Raw genomic sequence first — 26,436 nt, forward strand, 5'->3', positions numbered from 1 at the left:
TACCCCAAAAGCTCGTTCAATTGTCTATGAAACCTATGTTATTCTGTGGGCACCACTTAGACATCCAACCATTGAGTGATGACAATCTGCTATGCATCTCGTCACCACGGTAAGCAGGGAGGGGACCAGAGCATATTACAGTGTCTGACATCGTGCTTGCAAGTTCACACACCTCTTTAATGTTATTTTTAGTGATCTCCAACTGGCGAAGTCGAACATTATTAGCGCCGGCATGAATAACAATCTTACTGTATTTACGTTTAGCTTTAGCCAGCACTTTTAAATCTGCCAAGATGTCAGGCGCTCTGGATCCCGGTAAACATTTGACCATGGTGGCTGGTATCTCTATATTCACGTTCCGTACAATAGAATCACCAATAACTAGAGCACTTTCATCAAGTTTCTCAGTGGGTGCATCACTGAGTGGGGAGAACCTGTTTAATGTTTTGATCGGAACAGAAGAGCGGTGTTTTTACCCACGACTATGCTGCCTCACTGTCACCCAGTTGCCCTGCTGCAGGGGCTCTATTGCCGGAACCGAACAATGTACAGGAATCCCTGAGCTAGACACATCCAAAGCTGTATCTAGAGCCATTAACATTCTTACTGTCCTCAATTAAAGTTTGGATGCGTATCTCTAATTCTGAAATCTTCTCTGTCAGCCTAACAATTTCCCTGCATTTATCACATGTGAATCCCTCATCAGCCACAGAGATAGATAAACTGTACATGTGGCAAGAGGTGCAAATAACAATAGCAGGAGAAGCCATTACTCACCGTGCTTGATGAAATATTCTAACTGCGGTTGTTTGATGAACTTGTGGAAAAACTGGAGCGAGAGAGAGGAGAGGAGAAAAGAAAACAGCGATAGGTTCGAATGAAAATGCTAATGACAAGCTAACGAGTGCTAACGCTTTGCAGGTGTACTGCACTCACGGCTATAAAATAAAAAGTAGTCAAATAATGTGCATCAATTCATAATAAAAAGTACCTCACACGGCTCTGAGAGGTGAATAAGGGCCTCCTGTAGCGAATCCATGTGTTTTTGTAAGAAAAATATACATATTTAAAATGTTATTCAAAACATATTTAAACACTTTTCTCTCACTTTCATTAGAGCCATTCCGGGTGGATGAAAATAAGACATAGGTGTCATGCATGCACCGATGATTAGTGACGAACACGGAAGAGCGGAGGAGCGACAACAATACACCGATCACGAAGTAGAATCAAAAAATTAGGCTTGCACATATGAAAAGCGAAAACTGAAAGAAGAGTTTGTAATGTTACCTTCAGAGCTTCATCTGAACCGTAGACTGTAAAAAATCAACTGAACCAAGCTTATGTCAGCGATATCAAATGTAACGTTAAGCGCTCCAAAAGAACTCTGAGGGAGGTGCTCATCTATGGTGCTCATTCGTTTACCTTATAACATGCAGAAAAGACACAGTTCGAGTAGTAATCTTCTTTTTTCCCCTTATTTTTCATCGATGTATATTCTGACGGATGTCATTACGCTGTAAGGTTTAGATCAGTTCCTTTTTTTTAATTTTTTAATTTAATTAAGTGATCCGTTGAGCTCTCGCGCTGTTTGAACGCTCTCTAACGTAGCTCCGGGCTCAAATAATACATACAAACTGTATTTTTATCGTTCTCCACATAAGTTCAGCTCCGCTGTCCCGCATGGGAGAATATCTGTTTTAATATTTATAAGGAAAATACTGTGGAACCGCCTGTAATTTTGAGGCTTCAGAGTGCCGCGAAACGAACATTTGCATACAGTAACTTACATACAGAAAATACGACTCTTTAAACCATACTTACTTTTCTGAGACAACAAATGTAATTTTACACTTTAAGCCAATAGATACGAATATTTTACTTACCAAAGTTGTATTCTGGTAAAATGTCCACACTTTGAGGAGAAACTGACTAGTATGGCTGACGGCCATCTTCTGTCTTCAACAGCTTTCACGAGAATGACGAGATCTCGCGATAAGTGATGTTGAGAACATGATATTGCTATTGAATTGTCAACACATTTTTTCAAGTTGAGAGGACAAATCATCTAGTTCAGTCAACTTTCAAACTAGTTGAGACACTGAAAACTTTTTTTAGTTGAATGAACAAATTCAGTAACTGCAAGTTGTCAACTAAAAAAAAATAATTGAAACAACTAAACTGCTAAATAATTTTTTACAGTGCATACGCTAAAACCAATACAGTCTGAATCGGAAGGAGAATTGATTAGTTCATCTCATGAGTCTTTCGGGTCGAGTTGTTCCTTAATCATTTGATAGACCCATACACTATTTCTGACATTTCTGTCACTGTGTTTTTGTTACTGTTTCTTCAGGATCTGTGGTGTTATTTTATAAATAAATAAAGCCCTGTTATAAATAAAATATAGATGAATTTGTCTTTTTGACTGTCTATCAGTAAATAAAAACTAGGCTATATAATAATACAGGCCTACAATACAAAGTATTTATAGCCTAGTTTGTTCATTTTTAATCCAATTTTGAGTTTGCTGGTATAATAATTGTTTTTCCTAGGCAAACTTGACATTTTGGTTTAATATATATGTACAAGAAGATTGATCTAAAAGGACATAATAACATAAATTAAAAGCAAATAACATTTTGAATCCTAAACAAGTAACACTACAGTTCTATAGTCTAATCTGAAGGGTGAACTCAAAAGACATAAATCATACAACAAGGTCATTTTTGAAGATTAGAATCAAAAAAATAAATATATACAATTTAAAAAAAAATAATAATAAGTACTATGCACCCATTTGTAAGGAAGGTTGTAAATTAACTAATTACTCTAGCCAATGTTGTCACGTGAAAAAAAGAACGAACAACCCGAAGACCCGAAAGATGAACTAATCAATCCTCTTTCCCCGAGATGACTCATTCTTCTCAAGTCACATTAAAGATTTGTTCAAGAACGACATATCACTAGAACGCCGGTTAAACACATAGTGATGGCGCGCGAGCGGTGAGACTTGCGTCTTCACTAAACTTTGTCAGTTGTATTTGTTTTATGGCTTGGACATTTTAGCGATTAGACAATCGGATGTGTATTATTATATCGAGCTACCATGTTCACGCAGCTGCATTGTGGCATGAACACTCATATAAACAGTAGCTGTGAAGATCGCGCGCACAGAAGAACGCAGAAACTAGTTGTCAGCGCTGTCCTGTGATTTATCACCGAAGTAGCTTAGAATCTCAAAACTTATAGCATATTTTTCTACTTTTGAAGGAACTAGGCTATTTACAACCCACAGCTTCACAATAATATGGAGATGGTATGACTAATTCACACACGCAATCACTCGTACTGGTACTGTGCTAATTTATCTTTATCTGATCTTTATTTCTTACACTGAGCAAAAATCTGTAGGAAATGTTACGAAAATAGATAAAATAACTGCTGATAGTGAGCAATGATGTCAGATCGCTCTTTCAATAGGACAAAATATCCCACCTTTAAAGAGATAGTTCACCCAAAAATGAAAATGATGTCATTAATGACTCACCCTCATGTCGTTCCAAACCTGTAAGACCTCTGTTCATCTTCGGAACACAGTTTAAGATATTTTAGATTTAGTCCGAGAGCTTTCTGTCCCTCCATTAAAAATGTGTGTACGGTACACTGTCCATGTCCAGAAAGGTAATAAAAACATCATCAAAGTAGTCCATGTGACATCAGATGGTCAGTTAGAATTTTTTGAAGCATCGAAAATAAATTTTCGTACAAAAATTTAAAAAACTATGACTTTATTCAGTATTGTCTTCTCTTCCGTGTCTGTTGTGAGCGAGTTCAAAACACTGCAGTTTAGTGATATCCGGTTTGCGAACGAATCACTCGATGTAACCGGATCTTGAACCAGTTCACCTAATTGAACTGAATCGTTTGAAACGGTTCGCGTTAGGGCTGTCGCAGTTAAGAAATTTCTGCTGCAGTTATTTTGGGTGGCTCAATAGCGCAATATGCTGTATTACCGCCGTTTGTTTTTTTTTCAAACCTAATTTATCCTGATTTTACTGCATACAAAGCTCTGTCGTTGAGTTGTGTACCATATATTGTTGCTTTTTAACTGACAGAGACATGTTTTAAAGGTCCTGTTCTTCGTGATCCCATGTTTCAAACTTTAGTTAGTGTGTAATGTTGTTGTTAGAGTATAAATAATATCTGTAAAATTCTAAAGCTCAAAGTTCAATGCCAAGCGAGATATTTTATTTAACAGAATTCACCTACATCGAATGACCAGTTTGGACTACATCCCTCTACTTTCTGCAGTAATGACGTTACTAGAACCGTTTTTTTTGACTAACCTCCGCCCCCAGGAATACACAAAAAAGGGGCCGTGGTCTTGTTGCGCTCTCACGGAGAAGGAAGAGTTGCGTTTGTAGAGTGTTTGTCGCCATGTCGTCGAAACGCTGTTATTTTCATCTCTGAGTCCAATCACCTTTGTTTGGCCTTCCCAGGGACGCTGTATTTACAGATCAATGGTTACAATTTATGTTTAACTCGGTTCCCGAAAATTATAATCCATATGTAAAACTATGTGCAGCACATTTTGCTGAGGACAGCTTCCTCAATCTCTATCATTTTAATAATCGCACAAAGATTATTCTTGAAAGATGGAGCAGTTCCCTCTTTACCTGGAGAAGGCGTTGTTTATGGACCACAACCGGTAAGTGTATTTTATCATTTAAGTTGGTGCATTTAACAGTTTCTGTAACTTATTACACAAAGGGCTATGCTGTTTAGCTTTGTTAACTAGATGGTAGGGTTGCTAATCGAATGCGATTTTCATGCGCATCTCGTCAGTAAAAGCATTCTGTGATTTAGAAGTAAATCTCCAGCACGTGTGTTCAATTCAGGATTGCCAGGTTTTCAAAACAAATCCTGCCCACATGCTTCTCAAAACTACTCCAAAACTAGCCCAATCGCGTTTCCAGGAGGGCAGCGTGCGCTAAGCTGCTGTCGAATCACAACACAGGAACCGCTGACACAATCAGAACTCGTTACGCATTTCTAAAGGAGGGACTTTATAGAACAAGGAAGACATCAGCCCGTTTTTATGACAGTGAAAACAGCGGTATACAGATGTTAATTGTGGGAAAAATACTGTTTTTTTTTTTTACACGCGAAACATGAACTCATGTTATATTGCACACTGTAAACACAATCAAAGCTTCAAAAAACACGAAAAACACGTGACTTTTAAAACATTTTTGTTTATTGTTAAATGCCAAACAGCAAAAAGAGCATGCCTTTTCCAATTTCTAAATTATCACATGAATTCTAAAGTATCACATAAAAACAAGCAATAAGAAAATGGCTTTTTCTAATTTGAAAAATGAAAAATTAAAAAAAGAATTAGGTAATCACATGAACAACTTGTAGACCTAAGTGAAAATACAAATAATAAACGAAATATTACTTATTCGGTAACGTAGGCTATGTGATTTAGACCTGGGTTATCATGTCCTTGTTGCGTGCTAGGAAAACCAACATATTAACCTTATGTGGTTTCAGGGAGGATCGCACTGGGGTAACAATATTCCCTGCGGCACTGAAAACCCTTTCTGACAGTGTGCTCATTGCACAAATACACATGTATTTGCGCGCGACTTTGGACAGCAGTGGAAATCTAGACTGATTATCGCTCCACCAGGACAGTGGATTGGCGTTGCAGATACCATGTGAGCTCGTTATCTGCTCGCACTCTCTTGGGTATGGGCGCTGACGCAAAGGTTGTCCTTGACTTCAGCAGGTCTCCAAGAGTCTTTTTCTTTGCTGCAGGTGGCACAACCGCTTGCCCTTCGTCTCCAACCACTATACACTGGCAGCGGCCTCTTCGTCCTCCACTCCCACCATCTCTTCGACGAGTGCGGATTTTGTCTCCGTGATATTGATATGATCGCCCCTGTATCGAGGATCCAAACAACAAGCCTTTGCCAAAACTTTTTCTAAGGCAGCTGGTTCATACTTCCCATGTAGAACACCACACATTTTTTGCTTTATGTCCGATGTTAAGGTGGTATCCTCATTTGATGGTTTAAGCATATCTTCTGTCAGGAGTTTCAGGACGGGTTTGACTGAAGACCCTGTAACGTAGCTCTCGCCAGACAGCAGATCTGTAAACTCAGCCGCGGGTTTCAGTGCTGCATTCATGAACTCGAGGACAGCGATGTCCTGGCAGCCTGGATTTAGATGTTGGTGTCTCGGTCATCCAAAACTCATCTAATAGCTGGGATTTGCTCCAAAACCCTTTCCACCATTTTCTGTTTGGTGCCCCATCTCGAAATGCAGTCCTGAATAGAGTATTGGCCACTAAATCATTGAATTAGCCAAGGACAACATCCAAGTAGGCTACCAAAATAAATTATAGACTAGGCTACATTTTAAATTATTTATTCGTTTCAATATATTTTTGCTAAACAAAAAAATACATTTAAATTATCCAGACTTTAAAATAATGCATACTAATTAGGTTAAATTTTGCACAGACAGATAGGTCTGTATGGACGTTAAATTGAGTTGAAGTTAGCCTAAATGTTTTTTCTTAACTATATCTTACCTTTTGAAATAATTTTCATTTTAAAATTTTTATTTTAAATGAAAAATACATTAAACCCAGCAACAGACAAGTAGGCCTATATTATTGTAAGAGTAGGTTAAATCGTTTCATTTTTATAATATTTTTTTTTATAATAATTTATAATATTTTTTTTATTACCTAATAACATGATCGATAAGTTAGCAGTTCTCTCTTCACAGCAGTTCAGTCAGTGTACTGTTTGAATACATGAATTACAGGGTATTGGTATGTTTGAACTCAGAGGGAGTGTCAGCCACATTAAAATAAGTTAACAGCTTAAGTCATTTGTGGAATAATGCTTATTGGAGACGCGGCCGTTTCAAACGATTCAGTTTGATTTGGTGAAATGGTTCAAGAAGATCCGGTTACATCGAGTGATTAGTTCACAAACCGGATATCACTAAACTGCAGTGTTTTGAACTCGCTCACAACAGACCCGGAAGAGAAGACAATACTGAATAAAGTCGTAGTTTTTGCTATTTTTGTAAATGTATTTTCGACGCTTCAAAAAATTCTAACTGACCCTCTGATGTCACATGGACTACTTTGAAGATTTTTTTATTACCTTTCTGGACATGGACAGTATACCGTACACACAGTTTCAATGGAGGGGCTGAGAGCTCTCGGATTAAATCTAAAATATCTTAAACTGTGTTCCGAAGATGAACGGAGGTCTTACAGGTTTGGAACGACATCATTTTCATTTTTCGGTGAACTAACCCTGTAATAGTCAATCATATTTATAGTACAATCCTTGTCAGTGAACTATGATGGCAAAAAAACAAAATAATCGTTAATTAATTAACTAACAGCATCTCTACTCATAATAATACATTTAACTGTTTCAAGGACAGAAATTTTACTCACCACCTTTCTACTGAACATTGTCTTGTAGCTTTTCAACTGTAAAACTGTTTTAATTTGTGAAGTCATGGGATACTGACAGCAAGTTCATGTTTGTGTGTGTTTCCATTTGTGCGAATGTCTGTACTCTGTATGTGATTTTGTATGGGAGAGAGAGTGGGAAAAGGGAAGTATGCTTTCTGTAGATTAAACAATTTTATGGAGGAGAAAAAACAGGCAAATAGTTTGTCATTTTTATCCTTTTTTTAAAAAATGTATTTATTGGGTTGGTTTATTTGTTTTGGCTCTTTTACTGTTTTAAGGTGCACCTAAGGAAATAATTTGGCACAATCATATATAATGCGGTCAGTCACCTGCCTTTCCAGAAAAATCATTGCACATCTTAAAACGATTATCAACCAATCAGATTAATGTGTTTAACAGCCCTGTAGTATAAAATAATATTTTTTTCTGTTTTGTTCTATGATTATTAGTCCTGATCGGATTACAGAAGATTATTTTAAACACTCAACTGATGTTGTAGTTTAATTTTGGTTTGATGCTAAGTTTAGCTAAACTGGCAGGTAAGCACCACTTGCTGAAGTCCAAAGGCTTCATGAATTGTATCTGTTTTGGGTATGCCATTTCTATAAGTCTGTAGATAGGTTTTATTTTTTTATTTTTTTTTTAAGGGTGAAATATTTGAATCAAATTATGAAACACCTTTTTGTGTTTTAGAAGCAATTGAAGATGCTAAGAAAGCCCACCAGCTGCAGCCAGGTCTGGTGCTTGCCTTCTTAAGAATAGGGTAAGTTCACAATAGAGTTTCCTCACATAAAACACAGAACTGTACATTTCTATATCCCAGCATCAATAAGAAGTCATTGAAGTGCTATGCATTCTGTTGATGGAATTCCCTTAAAATGTATTGTTGTAAAATGTAGACCATTGCAATCAGATGTGGGGCAAAAGAGCGACAGCATAGATCACATTAGTGTTGTCAAAACTGAATATAAGAATGTTGCCACATAGAAAATCAGAGCAGAAAGGTACTGTGTTAAATTATTAATGGGTAACATGAGAACTTGAGAAAATGCCCATTTATGAAGAATATTTCTTATAGGACAAAGGGGAAAAAATAAAAATCATTCCACACTGCTTAGACGTGTCATGACCCAACAAATGGCAATTCAATGTTTAGTCTGTGAAAACAAATGGACATACGGGTAACATTGATTCAATAATTTTTTTCTATTGCCAGCGGTTGGTGTCTGTTGGTGCAGTGTAGACTAGTGTAAATGTGTCACAATTAAACTTTTCACACAAAAAAAAGTGTAGTGTTTACATGAACAATAAATATAGTGATCAGGCTGATGTGCGTGTTCTATGTTACAGAGAGAGAAAGAAAGGTGAAGGAAAACTGTTAATAAAAGTCCTAATGTGTTTTCTTATTCTTTTTGAAGAATTGCAGAGTATCACCTTCATAACTTCATTACTGCTCATGAGGCCCTCACAGCTGGAAAAGAGCTTGATTGTGAGTGTCACTAAGTTCATGTATGTGCCTAAATGTGTACAGTTCAAAGGCGGCGTGACACTACGTGATCCAGAATTACTTTATTGTGATTAAGGGTAAGACTGGGCAATATGAGTCTATATATTGTGGCATCCAAATAAAGCATCAACTGTAGAGATATATAAACGATTATTTATTATATTGTTTTCTTCAAAGCAAATTTCATATTTTTTATGTTCTGTAATTAATAATAAATGCAATTTGCAGTTTAGGCCTGACATTCTTTAAGGCCCCATTATATTCAAGTCGAAGTTGTTTTTCATTCTTGTTTGGGGTTAAATAGAAGTTTAAAATACCTTTGCAGTGGTATACTGTTTCTGAATATCCCATCCATTCAAACAGAATGGAAGTAGATTTCTTGTTGAGTGAAGAATTAAGCAAGAAATGTTGAGTCACATATGACTGTGATCATGTCTCCAAAGAGATGTTGCCATACCGACAGGCTATAAAATCATGTATGGTGTCGCCTTAGAATTATACAAATTAGTTTTAAGTGTTGTGTAAAATACTCCAGGTCTACCTGGGAATGAATTGTAGTTCTATCAGTTCACTTGATTTGAATCTTTAATTTTGCTTGTATAGTATTGAATTTTGATATGTATTTGTCTTATAAAGGCACTGTTGAAGGATTTCAAACATGGATCGAGCACTGTGAGAATAAAATGGCAAGTATGTGTAAATTCACCAATCACTTTATTTGGTCTGTGACACAATGTTTGATTGACTAAGAGAGATTTTACTAAAATTAAAAGCATTGCATTGCAGCTCACTACAGAACTGCTTAACAACAACAAAAAATGTAGCAATACATTCACACATAAGGTGGATTTTTGTGGATTTGTGTTCTCAGAAGATTCCTTATAGCTAAGTAATACCATATTTGTAAGTGTTCTTTAATAAGCAGCAACCATATATAGCTTGGCAGGGCTCGAAATTAACTTTTTTTACTTGGTAGCACTGGTGCTCCCAACATCAAAACGTTACTCACCAAAAATGTAGGAGCATCACAACTACAAATTATATATTAACAGATTTTATCCTTAAATTCTTAACTTAAATGTATATTTTAGATTGGTTAATATTAGCTGTCAATCACTCAGTCACTGCTTTCTGCTAACTACTGCGATAAAAAGAAAGAGCCGAAGAAGAGATAAAATTAATAGAACACTGACAGATTTCTTTTGTAAACAACCTAAAGTTAAGCTCTTATCTAGGGGTGTGCAATATTGACAAAAAAATTATATCTCTATATTTCCTGGGATTTTATCAATAATAGAGTGTTACTGTGCAGATATCTTGAAGACTACTATGGATAGCTGATTCCTACATATATATATATATATACATGTTAAAAAATTTAAATAAAAAAATTAATTACTGTCACTGCTGTTCTTATATTAAATCAGTCAATTTTAATAACATATTTGGGCTGTAATCAAGCAAATTAATGTATCAATCAACAAAATTAATCTTTGCAGTGCAGAGGAAACACAGAAGCTGCATCTGAAATGGCACTTAGATGAATTTACACAGATTAATGCAGAACATGAACGCATTTAACCTGCAGTTACACACGCATAAATAATATTTTATTATTGTAGACATAAAACATTGAAAACTGATATTTTAAATATTTGAAAAACTTTAAATGTGAAATTAAAGTTTTGTGTTGCTCAGAGACACAAACAGTAGGGGTGGGCGATATAGCCTGAAAATTATATCATGATATTTCAAGAATATTCAAGATATTTAAGATTATATATATATATATATATATATAAATGGAGCGTTTTATTGGTGATTTACAGCTGGCAGGCAGCACCATTTATTACTGCAAACAAAAATGAAGGGCGTTTTCAATCCTTTTCCAATGACCTACTGTCATCAATGACAGACTACCTAATTTGAAGTGTAAATCTATTGTCATAAGGTGGCAGTAGCAGCTGTGTGTTCGACTTGAAGCAGACAGATTGGTGTACAGGGCCATAGCTTGTGTTGGCGGGGCTCCGGTGCAGGTTTTACCAGTAGGCCCTGTTTGAAATAGTGTAAATAGCACAAATATACAAATTAAACAACGTTTAATTTTTTTCAAGTTTGCAGGTGTCAAGGTACAGAAACTGAATAATCAAATGTAAATAGCATTGCATAGACTTTACTGTATAAATTAAATATAGATTAATTCTTGTTAAAACAATGAGTGTTTTTTTTCCCCATTTTATTTCTTGAATTAACATTAAGGACACTGACAGCAGCTAGTAAACTAGGTGCGGTCACTTTAAGAGATAATACATACTGACCTCAACTTGGACCACTAAATAAATAGACTGCTATTGTTATGCAAGTATGAGGGTTATATTACTTCGTGTACAGGTCATTTCAAGAGTGATGAACAAATATTTATTTTCATGCATTTTAAATGTTTAAAAATGTGAAAAACCACTCATTGCATCACACCATCTCCTGACTGCATTACTTGTAAAATATGGGCTTTATGGAGTGTGTATACATGGTTACAAGTATAACAGTTTATATTTCATTAATTTAGGGAAATTAACAAATGTCTTAGCCCTCAAATGACTATTTGGCCAACAAGCTTATTCCTGTTTGAAAACCAAAATGTTATTGATAGTGTAAAAAACATCAACTTTGAAGCAGATGCTGATTGATGGACTAGCATTACTCAACATTACTTCCAGCAACACTACATTCAATGAAGGTAAAATAGTAAAAAAAAAAAATAATAATACTTTGTTTAAATGGAACAGGAATCGGAACCTGAAAATTTTTATACTGTAATATATGTTGAATTTTGACATTGCCAACCTTTAAGTTGACAATAGGTAATAAACAGTATTGAGCATTGAGTATTTTAGTATTGTGCATTTTTCCTTACCACAGTTTTTTAAAAAGTTGTTTAATGATTTTAATGCAACCGGAATCTGAACCCGAAAATTTCTAATAATTCATAAACCCTACTCCTCTATGCCGGCCTTCTGAAACTTGTCAATTTTACAAAGCTCATCGTTCTGAAAAAGCGAGGTGTGCTCTGATTGGCCAGCTATCCAGTGAGTTGTGACTGGCTGAATGACTCAAGCGTGTGACCGAAATGTTACGCCTCTTAACATACTATGCTGTCTCCCAAACCAGCACAGGAGACTCAGTTCAGCTTCTCTGCACGTGCACACCCCATCATCAGTTCTTTTTTAGCAGTTAAATCCATGTACTGTTAGGAGTAACTGAATAACTTGGGATATTGGTTTATTTCATGTCAGAGGGAGTGTAAGGCATGTTTATAAGACACATAAGTTATGTAATTCGTGGATTAGTGCATACTGGAGATGCTAACAGTTTCAAATGATTCATTTCAATTTGGTGAACTGGTTCAACTGGTTAATTAAGAAGATCCAGCTCTGCTGGGTACACACCAAAAAAATGTTTAATATCTTATAAGATTTTCAGAATGTGATAGACCACAACCATGAGGACAAAAAATCCTAGATTTAACCATTTTGCACAAGATCCCGGGCCCTATGCATAGGCAGTCCTGATGGGGCCCCATGCCCCCCCCATACTATATTAGTTTTTTAATCAAGTTTTTTAAATAGTTCTCGATCTCTCATTTGCACACTGTGCTCAGAGTAACACTCATGCTCCCTTGCTCTCTTCACTTCCACCATCATCCTCAATCACATCTTCTCTATCTTTCTCTACATGAAGGATACATTTGATATTAACCTCTTATCCTAATTATAACCTACTATAATAAAACAAACTACGATGTTAGTGTCACTTAACACCTTTCAGTCAGAATGGCTAAACATGGCTTGCTTTCATTTTGAACTATATTAGCTCACCTTGTCTCAAATCCAAGGAAGAGGATGAAGGGTCTGTTGCTACTCTACTCCCCGATGTGACAGTTTCTGAAACTGAGGGCCACGTGTTTCACAATTTTAAGATCTACTAAATCTGACAAATATAATGTTTCTCATTTGTAAACATTTGTGTACATAATGTAAAAGTTAATTTCAGTAATTCAACTTAAAAGGTGAAACTAATATATTACATAGACTCATTACATGCAAAGTGAGACATTGCAAGCCTTTATTTGTTGTAATTTTGATGAGTATGGCTTACAGCTATGAAAACCCTTTCACAATATTCTAATTTTGAATTTCGGGGTTTTGTAAGCTGTAAGCCATAAATAATCATCAACATTAAAACAAATTAGATAGTAAAGTTTGTGGTCAAACTTTAAGTTGGCTTGAAAAAGCCTGGCCAGAAAGGTTAAAAAAATTAGAAAGTTTGAAAAGTTTAAAAAGTTTAAAAAAGAAAGTGATTAACATATTGCTAGCATTAAAAGCAAGTGACTACCATGACATTAGCATGATTAGCAAAGTTGCTAGCATGATTAGCAAGTGACTAGCATGTACTTAACATGATTAGCAAGGTATCTAGCATGTCACTAGCATGATAAGCAAGTGACTAGCATGTCGCTAACATGATTAGCAAGTTACTAGCATGTCGCTAGCATGTTTGTAGGATGATTAGCAAGTTACTAGCATGTCGTTAGCATGTTACTAGCATGTTCCTAGCATGATTAGCATGTTGCTAGCATGTTTCTAGCATGATTAGCATGTCGAGAACATTTTTATAGCATGATTAGCATGTTTCTAGCATGCAGCTAGCATGATTAGCAAGTTGTTAGCATGATTAGCATGTTGATAACATGTTTCTATTATGTTGCTAGCATGTTTCTAGCATGATTAGCATGTTCCTAGTGTGTTGATAACATATTTATAGCAATATTATCATGTGACTAGTATGTTGCTGGCATTATTAACATGTTGTTAACATGTTTCTAGCATGATTAGCATGCGGCTAGCATGTCGCTAACATGATTAGCATGTTGCTAGCATGATTAACAAGTGACTAGTATGTCGCTAACATGTTTGTAGCATGATTAGCAAGTGACTAGCATGTCGCTAACATGTTACTAGCATGTTCCTAGCATGTTGCTAACATGATTAGCATGTTGCCAGCATGTTTCTAGCATGATTAGCATGTGGCTAGCATGTCTCTAACATGATTAGCATTTTACTAGCATGTTTCTAACATTTTTCTAGCATGATTAGCAAGTGACTAGCATGTCGCTAGCATGTTCGTAGCATGATTAGCAAGTGACTAGCATGTTCCTAGCATGATTAGCATGTTTCTAGCATGATAAGGATGTTGCTACCATGTTGCTAGCTTGTTTCTAGCATGATTAGCATGTCTGTAGCATGTAGCTAGCATAAGTAGCAAGTGACTAGCATGCTGTTAACATGACTAGCATGTCTGTAGCATGTTTCTAGCATGTTCTTAGCATGATTAACAAAGTGACTAGCATTTTGTTAGCATGATTAGCAAAGTGACTAGTATTTTGTTAACATGATTAGCAAAGTGACTAGTATTTTGTTAACATGATTAGCAAGTGACTAGCATGTTTCTAGCATGACTAGCAAGTCAGTAGCATGTTGCTAGCATGACTGGCAAGTGACTAGCATGTTTCTATGCTAATTCAGGTAAAAACAGTTGATTCAGTAAGAAACCAGCTAAGACCAGCATGACAGTGGCCAAAACTACTTTAAAACCATGTTAAAAGCATGTTTCTAACCTGATTATCAAGTTACTAACATGTTGTTAACATGTTTCTATGATAATCTAGCTAAAACCAGTTGATTCAGTAAAGAAAACCAGCTAAGACCAGCTAAGGCCAGCGTGACAGTGGCCAAAACCAATTTAAACAATGTTAAAAGTATGTTTCTATTCTGATTAGCATGTTACTAGCATGTTGTTAACATTTTTCTATTCTAATCCAGCTAGAACCAGTTGATTCAGTAAAGAAAACCAGCTAAGACCACCTAAGGCCAGCGTGACAGTGGCCAAAACCACTTTAAAACCATGTTAAATGCATGATTTCATGAATTTCTAGCCTGATTAGTGAGTAACTAGCATGTTGTTAGCATTTTTCTATGCTAATCCGGCCGAAACCAGCTAAAACTAGTGGATTCAGTAAAAACCAGCTAAAACCCAGCTAAGACCAGCGTGAGAGTGGTCAAAACCACTTAAAAACCAGCTTGGGAGACTAGCCAAAACAACTGATCAGCTTAGGCTGGTTTTAGCTGTATTCTCAGTAGAGAGTTTTTAAGGTTTGCTATGGTAGTAGACAGCTTAAATACATTGTCTTATTTTGTAAAAGTTTGTACCCCCTCAATGAAAGTCTATGGGATTTAAGGTGGTTTTGGTAGTCTGATTTATGAAAACCATAAGCCGGATCAGTTAGAAAAGATATAGCAACCCGAGTCAGACCAGTCTGAAGGTCTGACCCGAGTTTGGTGGTTCTAGCTTGAAAGCTCTAGGAGGAGATAGTGTTTAAAATTTGGCTCAGAATAATAATAATAATAACTAGAATTTAAAGTTAGTGAACTAACTTTGATGTTGTCTTGGCCATGGGGCAAAAGAGCCACAGTACTTGTGTGCCCAACATTCTTGAGTTGCCCCGCTGGCAAAAAAATAAAATAATAATACCATAAAAAAATACACCTGCAACAGTTGTTTTCCATGGTCCCTTGCTGTTTTCCTTTTTAATAAAAAGCCTAGGCTATGATAACAGCTAGGACAGGGTTGTCTAGCTGAATGCGAAATAAGTCATGCAAAAACTATAATCTCCTAAATACCATTCAATTTGATCTTATTTTAATAGTACTGACAACATATTTTAAGTTATCACACAGTACTGAAAAATTAAAGAAGGGACACTATACATAGTATACTTCGGCGAGTCAAGAGCTAAACAAAACTTTATACTATCCCCACAAAATTTTTATTTTTATTTATTAAAAAATAAATATTTTATAAAACTGAAACTTAAATATATTATTTCTATAGGCTATACAAAAAAGAAAAGAAAAAAGACTAAATAATAAGGTTGAATAAGCTGATCTATAGCATGTTAAATGGTGGTTGCCTGTCTATGAATGGTACACCCCTCTAAGCTCACAGAAGTGGTTTGACCCAAGTCCTCAGCAGCCAATGACATTGACCCTTTCAAACTGATTTTTAATGCGTACTTCACGTGTATTGCACGTGTATTTAACTTGTATTTAACATGTGAAATACACGTTAAATACGCTGTGATTTTTCACGTGTTGTCTACACGTGAAATACACGTATTTAACGTGTTGTTGACGCGTTAAAATTCACGTGTATCTGACCCTCTTGGCCTTCCATATTTGACCCTATTGGCCTTCCATACACATTAGATATAATGAAGGGAGACGTGAAAAAAGGACATCGCGTTGTTTTGATATGGATTACGTTATCACAGAATATTTGTTCGGCAGCACTTGTTTAGTTTAAAAGTAGACATGTAAAGCTTTCTATAGATATATCATGTCTCTTCGTTGAGTATTCATGGAGTTACAGTTCATTTTAATGACGTGTTTGTAAATGAAGATCAGCGCAGACAAAGGCTGCAGACAGCACACCTTGTTTGTTATCTTTATTTTATAAGTGCACAAAGTTTTGTTGTTATTATGTTTGTATCCAAAAAAAAGTAGACCCTTTACAGATTCGATTGATGTATTGCTCTTATCTGTACGATTAAAACTGAAGGTGTAATTTAAGTAATTTTTGGCTATATCAGGAGAAAATGACTCAAAACGCGTATATGCGTTAATCGAAAGTTTAAAAAAGGGTTTTAAAAGGCTGTCGTGACTTTTTTTCCTTCCAGTATTCATAAGCTGTATCACGCTGTCAAATTATATTTCAATTTGCACACATAAACAGCTCAAAAACACCTGAAATCTGCTCTTGTTGTGTTCTAATGGGTGGATTAGTGCATTCGCTGTGATATTATTTTTGGAAGCTCTTAAAAAAATCAAAAAATGCTTTTATTCTGAGCTCGTAGTGATAACTGGGCTGGCTGGTATGCAGCGCTCATTTCTCTCTCGTCTTTCTGTCGGTTCTTTGGCCAGAGACATAATTTATTAATGAGATCTGACCCGATAATAATAACATATGTTGGTTAAGCTTGTCAGTGTGAATGAAATGTGTATTTATTTGTCCGATCTCGCCCCGAAACGCGGCTGTCATGTGATTTTTTTTTCCCTTCGCAATGTCAAATATTGCATTTTGCACACACGGCTCAAACACCCCTGGATTTTATATATTTATATATTTTATATATATATATATAAATGGAGCGTTTTATTGGTGATTTACAGCTGGCAGGCAGCACCATTTATTACTGCAAACAAAAATGAAGGGCGTTTTCAATCCTTTTCCAATGACCTACTGTCATCAATGACAGACTACCTAATTTGAAGTGTAAATCTATTGTCATAAGGTGGCAGTAGCAGCTGTGTGTTCGACTTGAAGCAGACAGATTGGTGTACAGGGCCATAGCTTGTGTTGGCGGGGCTCCGGTGCAGGTTTTACCAGTAGGCCCTGTTTGAAATAGTGTAAATAGCACAAATATACAAATTAAACAACGTTTAATTTTTTTCAAGTTTGCAGGTGTCAAGGTACAGAAACTGAATAATCAAATGTAAATAGCATTGCATAGACTTTACTGTATAAATTAAATATAGATTAATTCTTGTTAAAACAATGAGTGTTTTTTTTCCCCATTTTATTTCTTGAATTAACATTAAGGACACTGACAGCAGCTAGTAAACTAGGTGCGGTCACTTTAAGAGATAATACATACTGACCTCAACTTGGACCACTAAATAAATAGACTGCTATTGTTATGCAAGTATGAGGGTTATATTACTTCGTGTACAGGTCATTTCAAGAGTGATGAACAAATATTTATTTTCATGCATTTTAAATGTTTAAAAATGTGAAAAACCACTCATTGCATCACACCATCTCCTGACTGCATTACTTGTAAAATATGGGCTTTATGGAGTGTGTATACATGGTTACAAGTATAACAGTTTATATTTCATTAATTTAGGGAAATTAACAAATGTCTTAGCCCTCAAATGACTATTTGGCCAACAAGCTTATTCCTGTTTGAAAACCAAAATGTTATTGATAGTGTAAAAAACATCAACTTTGAAGCAGATGCTGATTGATGGACTAGCATTACTCAACATTACTTCCAGCAACACTACATTCAATGAAGGTAAAATAGTAAAAAAAAAAAATAATAATACTTTGTTTAAATGGAACAGGAATCGGAACCTGAAAATTTTTATACTGTAATATATGTTGAATTTTGACATTGCCAACCTTTAAGTTGACAATAGGTAATAAACAGTATTGAGCATTGAGTATTTTAGTATTGTGCATTTTTCCTTACCACAGTTTTTTAAAAAGTTGTTTAATGATTTTAATGCAACCGGAATCTGAACCCGAAAATTTCTAATAATTCATAAACCCTACTCCTCTATGCCGGCCTTCTGAAACTTGTCAATTTTACAAAGCTCATCGTTCTGAAAAAGCGAGGTGTGCTCTGATTGGCCAGCTATCCAGTGAGTTGTGACTGGCTGAATGACTCAAGCGTGTGACCGAAATGTTACGCCTCTTAACATACTATGCTGTCTCCCAAACCAGCACAGGAGACTCAGTTCAGCTTCTCTGCACGTGCACACCCCATCATCAGTTCTTTTTTAGCAGTTAAATCCATGTACTGTTAGGAGTAACTGAATAACTTGGGATATTGGTTTATTTCATGTCAGAGGGAGTGTAAGGCATGTTTATAAGACACATAAGTTATGTAATTCGTGGATTAGTGCATACTGGAGATGCTAACAGTTTCAAATGATTCATTTCAATTTGGTGAACTGGTTCAACTGGTTAATTAAGAAGATCCAGCTCTGCTGGGTACACACCAAAAAAATGTTTAATATCTTATAAGATTTTCAGAATGTGATAGACCACAACCATGAGGACAAAAAATCCTAGATTTAACCATTTTGCACAAGATCCCGGGCCCTATGCATAGGCAGTCCTGATGGGGCCCCATGCCCCCCCCATACTATATTAGTTTTTTAATCAAGTTTTTTAAATAGTTCTCGATCTCTCATTTGCACACTGTGCTCAGAGTAACACTCATGCTCCCTTGCTCTCTTCACTTCCACCATCATCCTCAATCACATCTTCTCTATCTTTCTCTACATGAAGGATACATTTGATATTAACCTCTTATCCTAATTATAACCTACTATAATAAAACAAACTACGATGTTAGTGTCACTTAACACCTTTCAGTCAGAATGGCTAAACATGGCTTGCTTTCATTTTGAACTATATTAGCTCACCTTGTCTCAAATCCAAGGAAGAGGATGAAGGGTCTGTTGCTACTCTACTCCCCGATGTGACAGTTTCTGAAACTGAGGGCCACGTGTTTCACAATTTTAAGATCTACTAAATCTGACAAATATAATGTTTCTCATTTGTAAACATTTGTGTACATAATGTAAAAGTTAATTTCAGTAATTCAACTTAAAAGGTGAAACTAATATATTACATAGACTCATTACATGCAAAGTGAGACATTGCAAGCCTTTATTTGTTGTAATTTTGATGAGTATGGCTTACAGCTATGAAAACCCTTTCACAATATTCTAATTTTGAATTTCGGGGTTTTGTAAGCTGTAAGCCATAAATAATCATCAACATTAAAACAAATTAGATAGTAAAGTTTGTGGTCAAACTTTAAGTTGGCTTGAAAAAGCCTGGCCAGAAAGTTTAAAAAAATTAGAAAGTTTGAAAAGTTTAAAAAGTTTAAAAAAGAAAGTGATTAACATATTGCTAGCATTAAAAGCAAGTGACTACCATGACATTAGCATGATTAGCAAAGTTGCTAGCATGATTAGCAAGTGACTAGCATGTACTTAACATGATTAGCAAGGTATCTAGCATGTCACTAGCATGATAAGCAAGTGACTAGCATGTCGCTAACATGATTAGCAAGTTACTAGCATGTCGCTAGCATGTTTGTAGGATGATTAGCAAGTTACTAGCATGTCGTTAGCATGTTACTAGCATGTTCCTAGCATGATTAGCATGTTGCTAGCATGTTTCTAGCATGATTAGCATGTCGAGAACATTTTTATAGCATGATTAGCATGTTTCTAGCATGCAGCTAGCATGATTAGCAAGTTGTTAGCATGATTAGCATGTTGATAACATGTTTCTATTATGTTGCTAGCATGTTTCTAGCATGATTAGCATGTTCCTAGTGTGTTGATAACATATTTATAGCAATATTATCATGTGACTAGTATGTTGCTGGCATTATTAGCATGTTGTTAACATGTTTCTAGCATGATTAGCATGCGGCTAGCATGTCGCTAACATGATTAGCATGTTGCTAGCATGATTAACAAGTGACTAGTATGTCGCTAACATGTTTGTAGCATGATTAGCAAGTGACTAGCATGTCGCTAACATGTTACTAGCATGTTCCTAGCATGTTGCTAACATGATTAGCATGTTGCCAGCATGTTTCTAGCATGATTAGCATGTGGCTAGCATGTCTCTAACATGATTAGCATTTTACTAGCATGTTTCTAACATTTTTCTAGCATGATTAGCAAGTGACTAGCATGTCGCTAGCATGTTCGTAGCATGATTAGCAAGTGACTAGCATGTTCCTAGCATGATTAGCATGTTTCTAGCATGATAAGGATGTTGCTACCATGTTGCTAGCTTGTTTCTAGCATGATTAGCATGTCTGTAGCATGTAGCTAGCATAAGTAGCAAGTGACTAGCATGCTGTTAACATGACTAGCATGTCTGTAGCATGTTTCTAGCATGTTCTTAGCATGATTAACAAAGTGACTAGCATTTTGTTAGCATGATTAGCAAAGTGACTAGTATTTTGTTAACATGATTAGCAAAGTGACTAGTATTTTGTTAACATGATTAGCAAGTGACTAGCATGTTTCTAGCATGACTAGCAAGTCAGTAGCATGTTGCTAGCATGACTAGCAAGTGACTAGCATGTTTCTATGCTAATTCAGGTAAAAACAGTTGATTCAGTAAGAAACCAGCTAAGACCAGCATGACAGTGGCCAAAACTACTTTAAAACCATGTTAAAAGCATGTTTCTAACCTGATTATCAAGTTACTAACATGTTGTTAACATGTTTCTATGATAATCTAGCTAAAACCAGTTGATTCAGTAAAGAAAACCAGCTAAGACCAGCTAAGGCCAGCGTGACAGTGGCCAAAACCAATTTAAACAATGTTAAAAGTATGTTTCTATTCTGATTAGCATGTTACTAGCATGTTGTTAACATTTTTCTATTCTAATCCAGCTAGAACCAGTTGATTCAGTAAAGAAAACCAGCTAAGACCACCTAAGGCCAGCGTGACAGTGGCCAAAACCACTTTAAAACCATGTTAAATGCATGATTTCATGAATTTCTAGCCTGATTAGTGAGTAACTAGCATGTTGTTAGCATTTTTCTATGCTAATCCGGCCGAAACCAGCTAAAACTAGTGGATTCAGTAAAAACCAGCTAAAACCCAGCTAAGACCAGCGTGAGAGTGGTCAAAACCACTTAAAAACCAGCTTGGGAGACTAGCCAAAACAACTGATCAGCTTAGGCTGGTTTTAGCTGTATTCTCAGTAGAGAGTTTTTAAGGTTTGCTATGGTAGTAGACAGCTTAAATACATTGTCTTATTTTGTAAAAGTTTGTACCCCCTCAATGAAAGTCTATGGGATTTAAGGTGGTTTTGGTAGTCTGATTTATGAAAACCATAAGCCGGATCAGTTAGAAAAGATATAGCAACCCGAGTCAGACCAGTCTGAAGGTCTGACCCGAGTTTGGTGGTTCTAGCTTGAAAGCTCTAGGAGGAGATAGTGTTTAAAATTTGGCTCAGAATAATAATAATAATAACTAGAATTTAAAGTTAGTGAACTAACTTTGATGTTGTCTTGGCCATGGGGCAAAAGAGCCACAGTACTTGTGTGCCCAACATTCTTGAGTTGCCCCGCTGGCAAAAAAATAAAATAATAATACCATAAAAAAATACACCTGCAACAGTTGTTTTCCATGGTCCCTTGCTGTTTTCCTTTTTAATAAAAAGCCTAGGCTATGATAACAGCTAGGACAGGGTTGTCTAGCTGAATGCGAAATAAGTCATGCAAAAACTATAATCTCCTAAATACCATTCAATTTGATCTTATTTTAATAGTACTGACAACATATTTTAAGTTATCACACAGTACTGAAAAATTAAAGAAGGGACACTATACATAGTATACTTCGGCGAGTCAAGAGCTAAACAAAACTTTATACTATCCCCACAAAATTTTTATTTTTATTTATTAAAAAATAAATATTTTATAAAACTGAAACTTAAATATATTATTTCTATAGGCTATACAAAAAAGAAAAGAAAAAAGACTAAATAATAAGGTTGAATAAGCTGATCTATAGCATGTTAAATGGTGGTTGCCTGTCTATGAATGGTACACCCCTCTAAGCTCACAGAAGTGGTTTGACCCAAGTCCTCAGCAGCCAATGACATTGACCCTTTCAAACTGATTTTTAATGCGTACTTCACGTGTATTGCACGTGTATTTAACTTGTATTTAACATGTGAAATACACGTTAAATACGCTGTGATTTTTCACGTGTTGTCTACACGTGAAATACACGTATTTAACGTGTTGTTGACGCGTTAAAATTCACGTGTATCTGACCCTCTTGGCCTTCCATATTTGACCCTATTGGCCTTCCATACACATTAGATATAATGAAGGGAGACGTGAAAAAAGGACATCGCGTTGTTTTGATATGGATTACGTTATCACAGAATATTTGTTCGGCAGCACTTGTTTAGTTTAAAAGTAGACATGTAAAGCTTTCTATAGATATATCATGTCTCTTCGTTGAGTATTCATGGAGTTACAGTTCATTTTAATGACGTGTTTGTAAATGAAGATCAGCGCAGACAAAGGCTGCAGACAGCACACCTTGTTTGTTATCTTTATTTTATAAGTGCACAAAGTTTTGTTGTTATTATGTTTGTATCCAAAAAAAAGTAGACCCTTTACAGATTCGATTGATGTATTGCTCTTATCTGTACGATTAAAACTGAAGGTGTAATTTAAGTAATTTTTGGCTATATCAGGAGAAAATGACTCAAAACGCGTATATGCGTTAATCGAAAGTTTAAAAAAGGGTTTTAAAAGGCTGTCGTGACTTTTTTTCCTTCCAGTATTCATAAGCTGTATCACGCTGTCAAATTATATTTCAATTTGCACACATAAACAGCTCAAAAACACCTGAAATCTGCTCTTGTTGTGTTCTAATGGGTGGATTAGTGCATTCGCTGTGATATTATTTTTGGAAGCTCTTAAAAAAATCAAAAAATGCTTTTATTCTGAGCTCGTAGTGATAACTGGGCTGGCTGGTATGCAGCGCTCATTTCTCTCTCGTCTTTCTGTCGGTTCTTTGGCCAGAGACATAATTTATTAATGAGATCTGACCCGATAATAATAACATATGTTGGTTAAGCTTGTCAGTGTGAATGAAATGTGTATTTATTTGTCCGATCTCGCCCCGAAACGCGGCTGTCATGTGATTTTTTTTTCCCTTCGCAATGTCAAATATTGCATTTTGCACACACGGCTCAAACACCCCTGGATTTTGCTCTTGTTGTGTTCTAAAGGGTGGATTGTGTGCATTCGGAGTAATATTTTATTTTAAGAAGCTCTTAAAAAATATATAAATGACTTTACCACAGGGAACTACACTAACTTTTTCCACTGGTGGCTCTTGTGCTAATAACTTTTTCAGTTACTGGCGCATAACATGATTTGGTCGCACAAATTATTTATAGTAATTACTGAATAATAATGAACAATAATGAAACTGTATTGCATACAGATGTGCTTTTTGTTTTACGTGCCATCTTTTAAACCACATGCCTTGTTCTATTTCTTACAGTACAAACAGTGCATTGCTCCGTCTTGTAGCTGGGGTTAGAGGGGCCCTGGTGCAGGTTGTACAGTGGGCCCTGTTTAAAATGGTTTAATTTGTACTGTATGTTCATTCTATTTATTTATTTGTGCTATTTACATAATGTTTACATTTGTTTAAGTTTGTTTTTGTTAATTTAAAATAGCACTGCATAGTCTTCACTGTAAAAATAAAATTCACAATCAAACCAAAATGTATTCAGACACCTTCAACATTTCTCACATTATCACAGTTTATTTGCTGTAGTTTAGAAATTGGTAATAAAATATGGCAATAACTCAGAACAAATTAATCTTGATAATTTCGGATAACTTTGATAAAAAGATATGTAATGGAATCAACCAAAACTTCAGACAACTGTCAGTATGACTATTTACACAACTATCAATACTTTGTTGAACAGTTACCAAGCAAGCAATGCTTAATTTGGTTCAGTCTGTGGTGTGAAAAGGTTGCATTAGCAATTAAAGAAAGAAACACTTAAGCAAAACATGGTCAGATCCCTAATTATTTATTTATTTTTAATCAATTTCACTGGTAGCCTACAGTATGAAGAATTTTTGGGTATAATATTTCACAGATCACTATTTTGCCATACTCACTTACATAAATGATCTAGTGGCCTGCACCCACTAGTAAAACAATTCTATCTGATTTTTGGATTGACTTTGGATAAATTCTTGTTAAAACTACAAAGTAATTCAATCAAGAGCAGTGAGTGATTTACTTTCATTTTCATACATTAAAGACACTGACAGCAGAGCTAGTAAATTAGGCGCGGTCCCCTTAAGAGACAAACGCATCCATTATAATGATACACATCCGATTTTTTTGCAACTCTTTTCTTCCACTTAAGACATAACCACATACTTTTTTGAACACACTTTCCAAGACGGGTATTTCGACATATTTTGTTTGTATTTGTTGTCGGTACAAAAGCAAGAAGACTTTGAGACGCGTCTCTGCTTGCTCCCTGAACAACAGAACACTGCGGTGCTGAATTAATCTCTTTCACATCCTTTTCTGCATGTTTAAACTGCGATTTGTATTTGTTCGTTCAGGTGCAGGAGGACGTGAACGTCCTGAAGGAGAGCTCGGTTCAGTGTTGCTGTCCGTGAGACGCGGCTCTCTCGTGCAGACCGAACACAGCGCGATTAACCAGCTGCTCAGTTCAGCTTTCCCGCATCGCGGGGCTGAAGCCAACTTGATATGTTGGATGCTCGGAGCACGTTATAAAAAGTATTCTTAAAATATACATTTCTGTTTTAATAAATGCTCATATTAAATCATAGCATAACACATAAGTAGGTACAAAAATAATCAGTGATGCATATGTGACCATTTTGGTTGCAGTGTAGTTCCCTGCTTTACCATGTTTTGCTACGCTGAGCAATCGCTGTGACGTTCAGCCTGACAGAGAAAATCTCACAAGCATATATAAACACTCATTTTCATGTGTAAAATATATTCTTCTAATTGTTTTGTGCCGTTTCGCTGCAGTGTTTTAATGTGAAAGGCTGTAAATTCTCTATGTGGACTTCAAGTGTTCAGAGAAATACATCGCGAGCTCGCGGGCAGTTGGCTGCCACGAATATATCATATTATTACTTTAAACAGTTCAGAAACATCTGAATTTAGCTCTTGGTGTGTTCTAACGGGTAGATTGCGTGCATTCGCCGATATAATTTAATTTAAAAAGGTCTTAAATAAGAATAAATTCGCTCGTTGTGAGCTCCGTGGAGACAATGCCTGAGCTGACCAGCCGTGATTCTTCTCTCGTCTTTCTGACTGCTCTCTGCCCAGAAATAAATTATAAATGAGCCCTAATCCCTGTACTAACAGATATGTTGGTTTAGCTTGTCAGTTTGAAGGAAATTGTATTATTTACTTGTATTTTTAACCGATTTAAAAGTGAAACCAAGCCAGACTCCTCCTCCTCTTGCAACATGTATTGCAACAGTAGGGGCGCGATTTTTCTCAGACAATGGAAGTCTATGGGAAATTGATATTTAAAAATTAATAAAACAAAAACTTTAAGTCTGATCAGTCTGAAAAGATATAGCATAAAGCACTCCCCTATGCTGCAGGTGTCTGCCGAGTTTGGGGCTTGTAGCTTTAAAGCCCTAGGAGGAGATACGTTTAGTCTCAGAAAAATAATAATAATAAAAAGAAGTTTAAATAGCATAACAGTATGTTGGCTTTGCCAAGCCAACATAATAATAAAAATAAGAAGTTTAAATAGCATAACAGTATGCCAAGCCAACATAATAAGTTTAAATAAAATATCAGTAAGTTGGCTTTCTCAAGCCAACTTAATAATAAGACTAAATAGTAGATCAGTAAGTTGGCTTTTTCAAGCCAACTTAACTAGAATTAAAGTGAACTTAGTGAACTAACTTTGATG

General features: G+C 35.8%; 1 protein-coding gene across 2 annotated transcripts in view; it reads left to right on the forward strand.

Moving 5' to 3' along the window:
• The window catches only part of sugt1 (SGT1 homolog, MIS12 kinetochore complex assembly cochaperone), a 92,259-nt gene that overhangs the window by 27,380 nt on the left and 38,443 nt on the right, over positions 1 to 26,436 (forward strand). For both annotated transcript variants that reach the window (XM_059552363.1, XM_059552364.1), the window contains exons 4-6: positions 8,207 to 8,276; positions 8,932 to 9,002; positions 9,657 to 9,710. In XM_059552363.1, the coding sequence (XP_059408346.1) occupies positions 8,207 to 8,276; positions 8,932 to 9,002; positions 9,657 to 9,710 (195 nt within the window). The remainder of the gene's footprint in view (positions 1 to 8,206; positions 8,277 to 8,931; positions 9,003 to 9,656; positions 9,711 to 26,436) is intronic.

This window comes from Carassius carassius, chromosome 6, assembly GCF_963082965.1.
Source record: "Carassius carassius chromosome 6, fCarCar2.1, whole genome shotgun sequence".
Classification (NCBI taxonomy): Eukaryota; Metazoa; Chordata; class Actinopteri; order Cypriniformes; family Cyprinidae; genus Carassius; species Carassius carassius.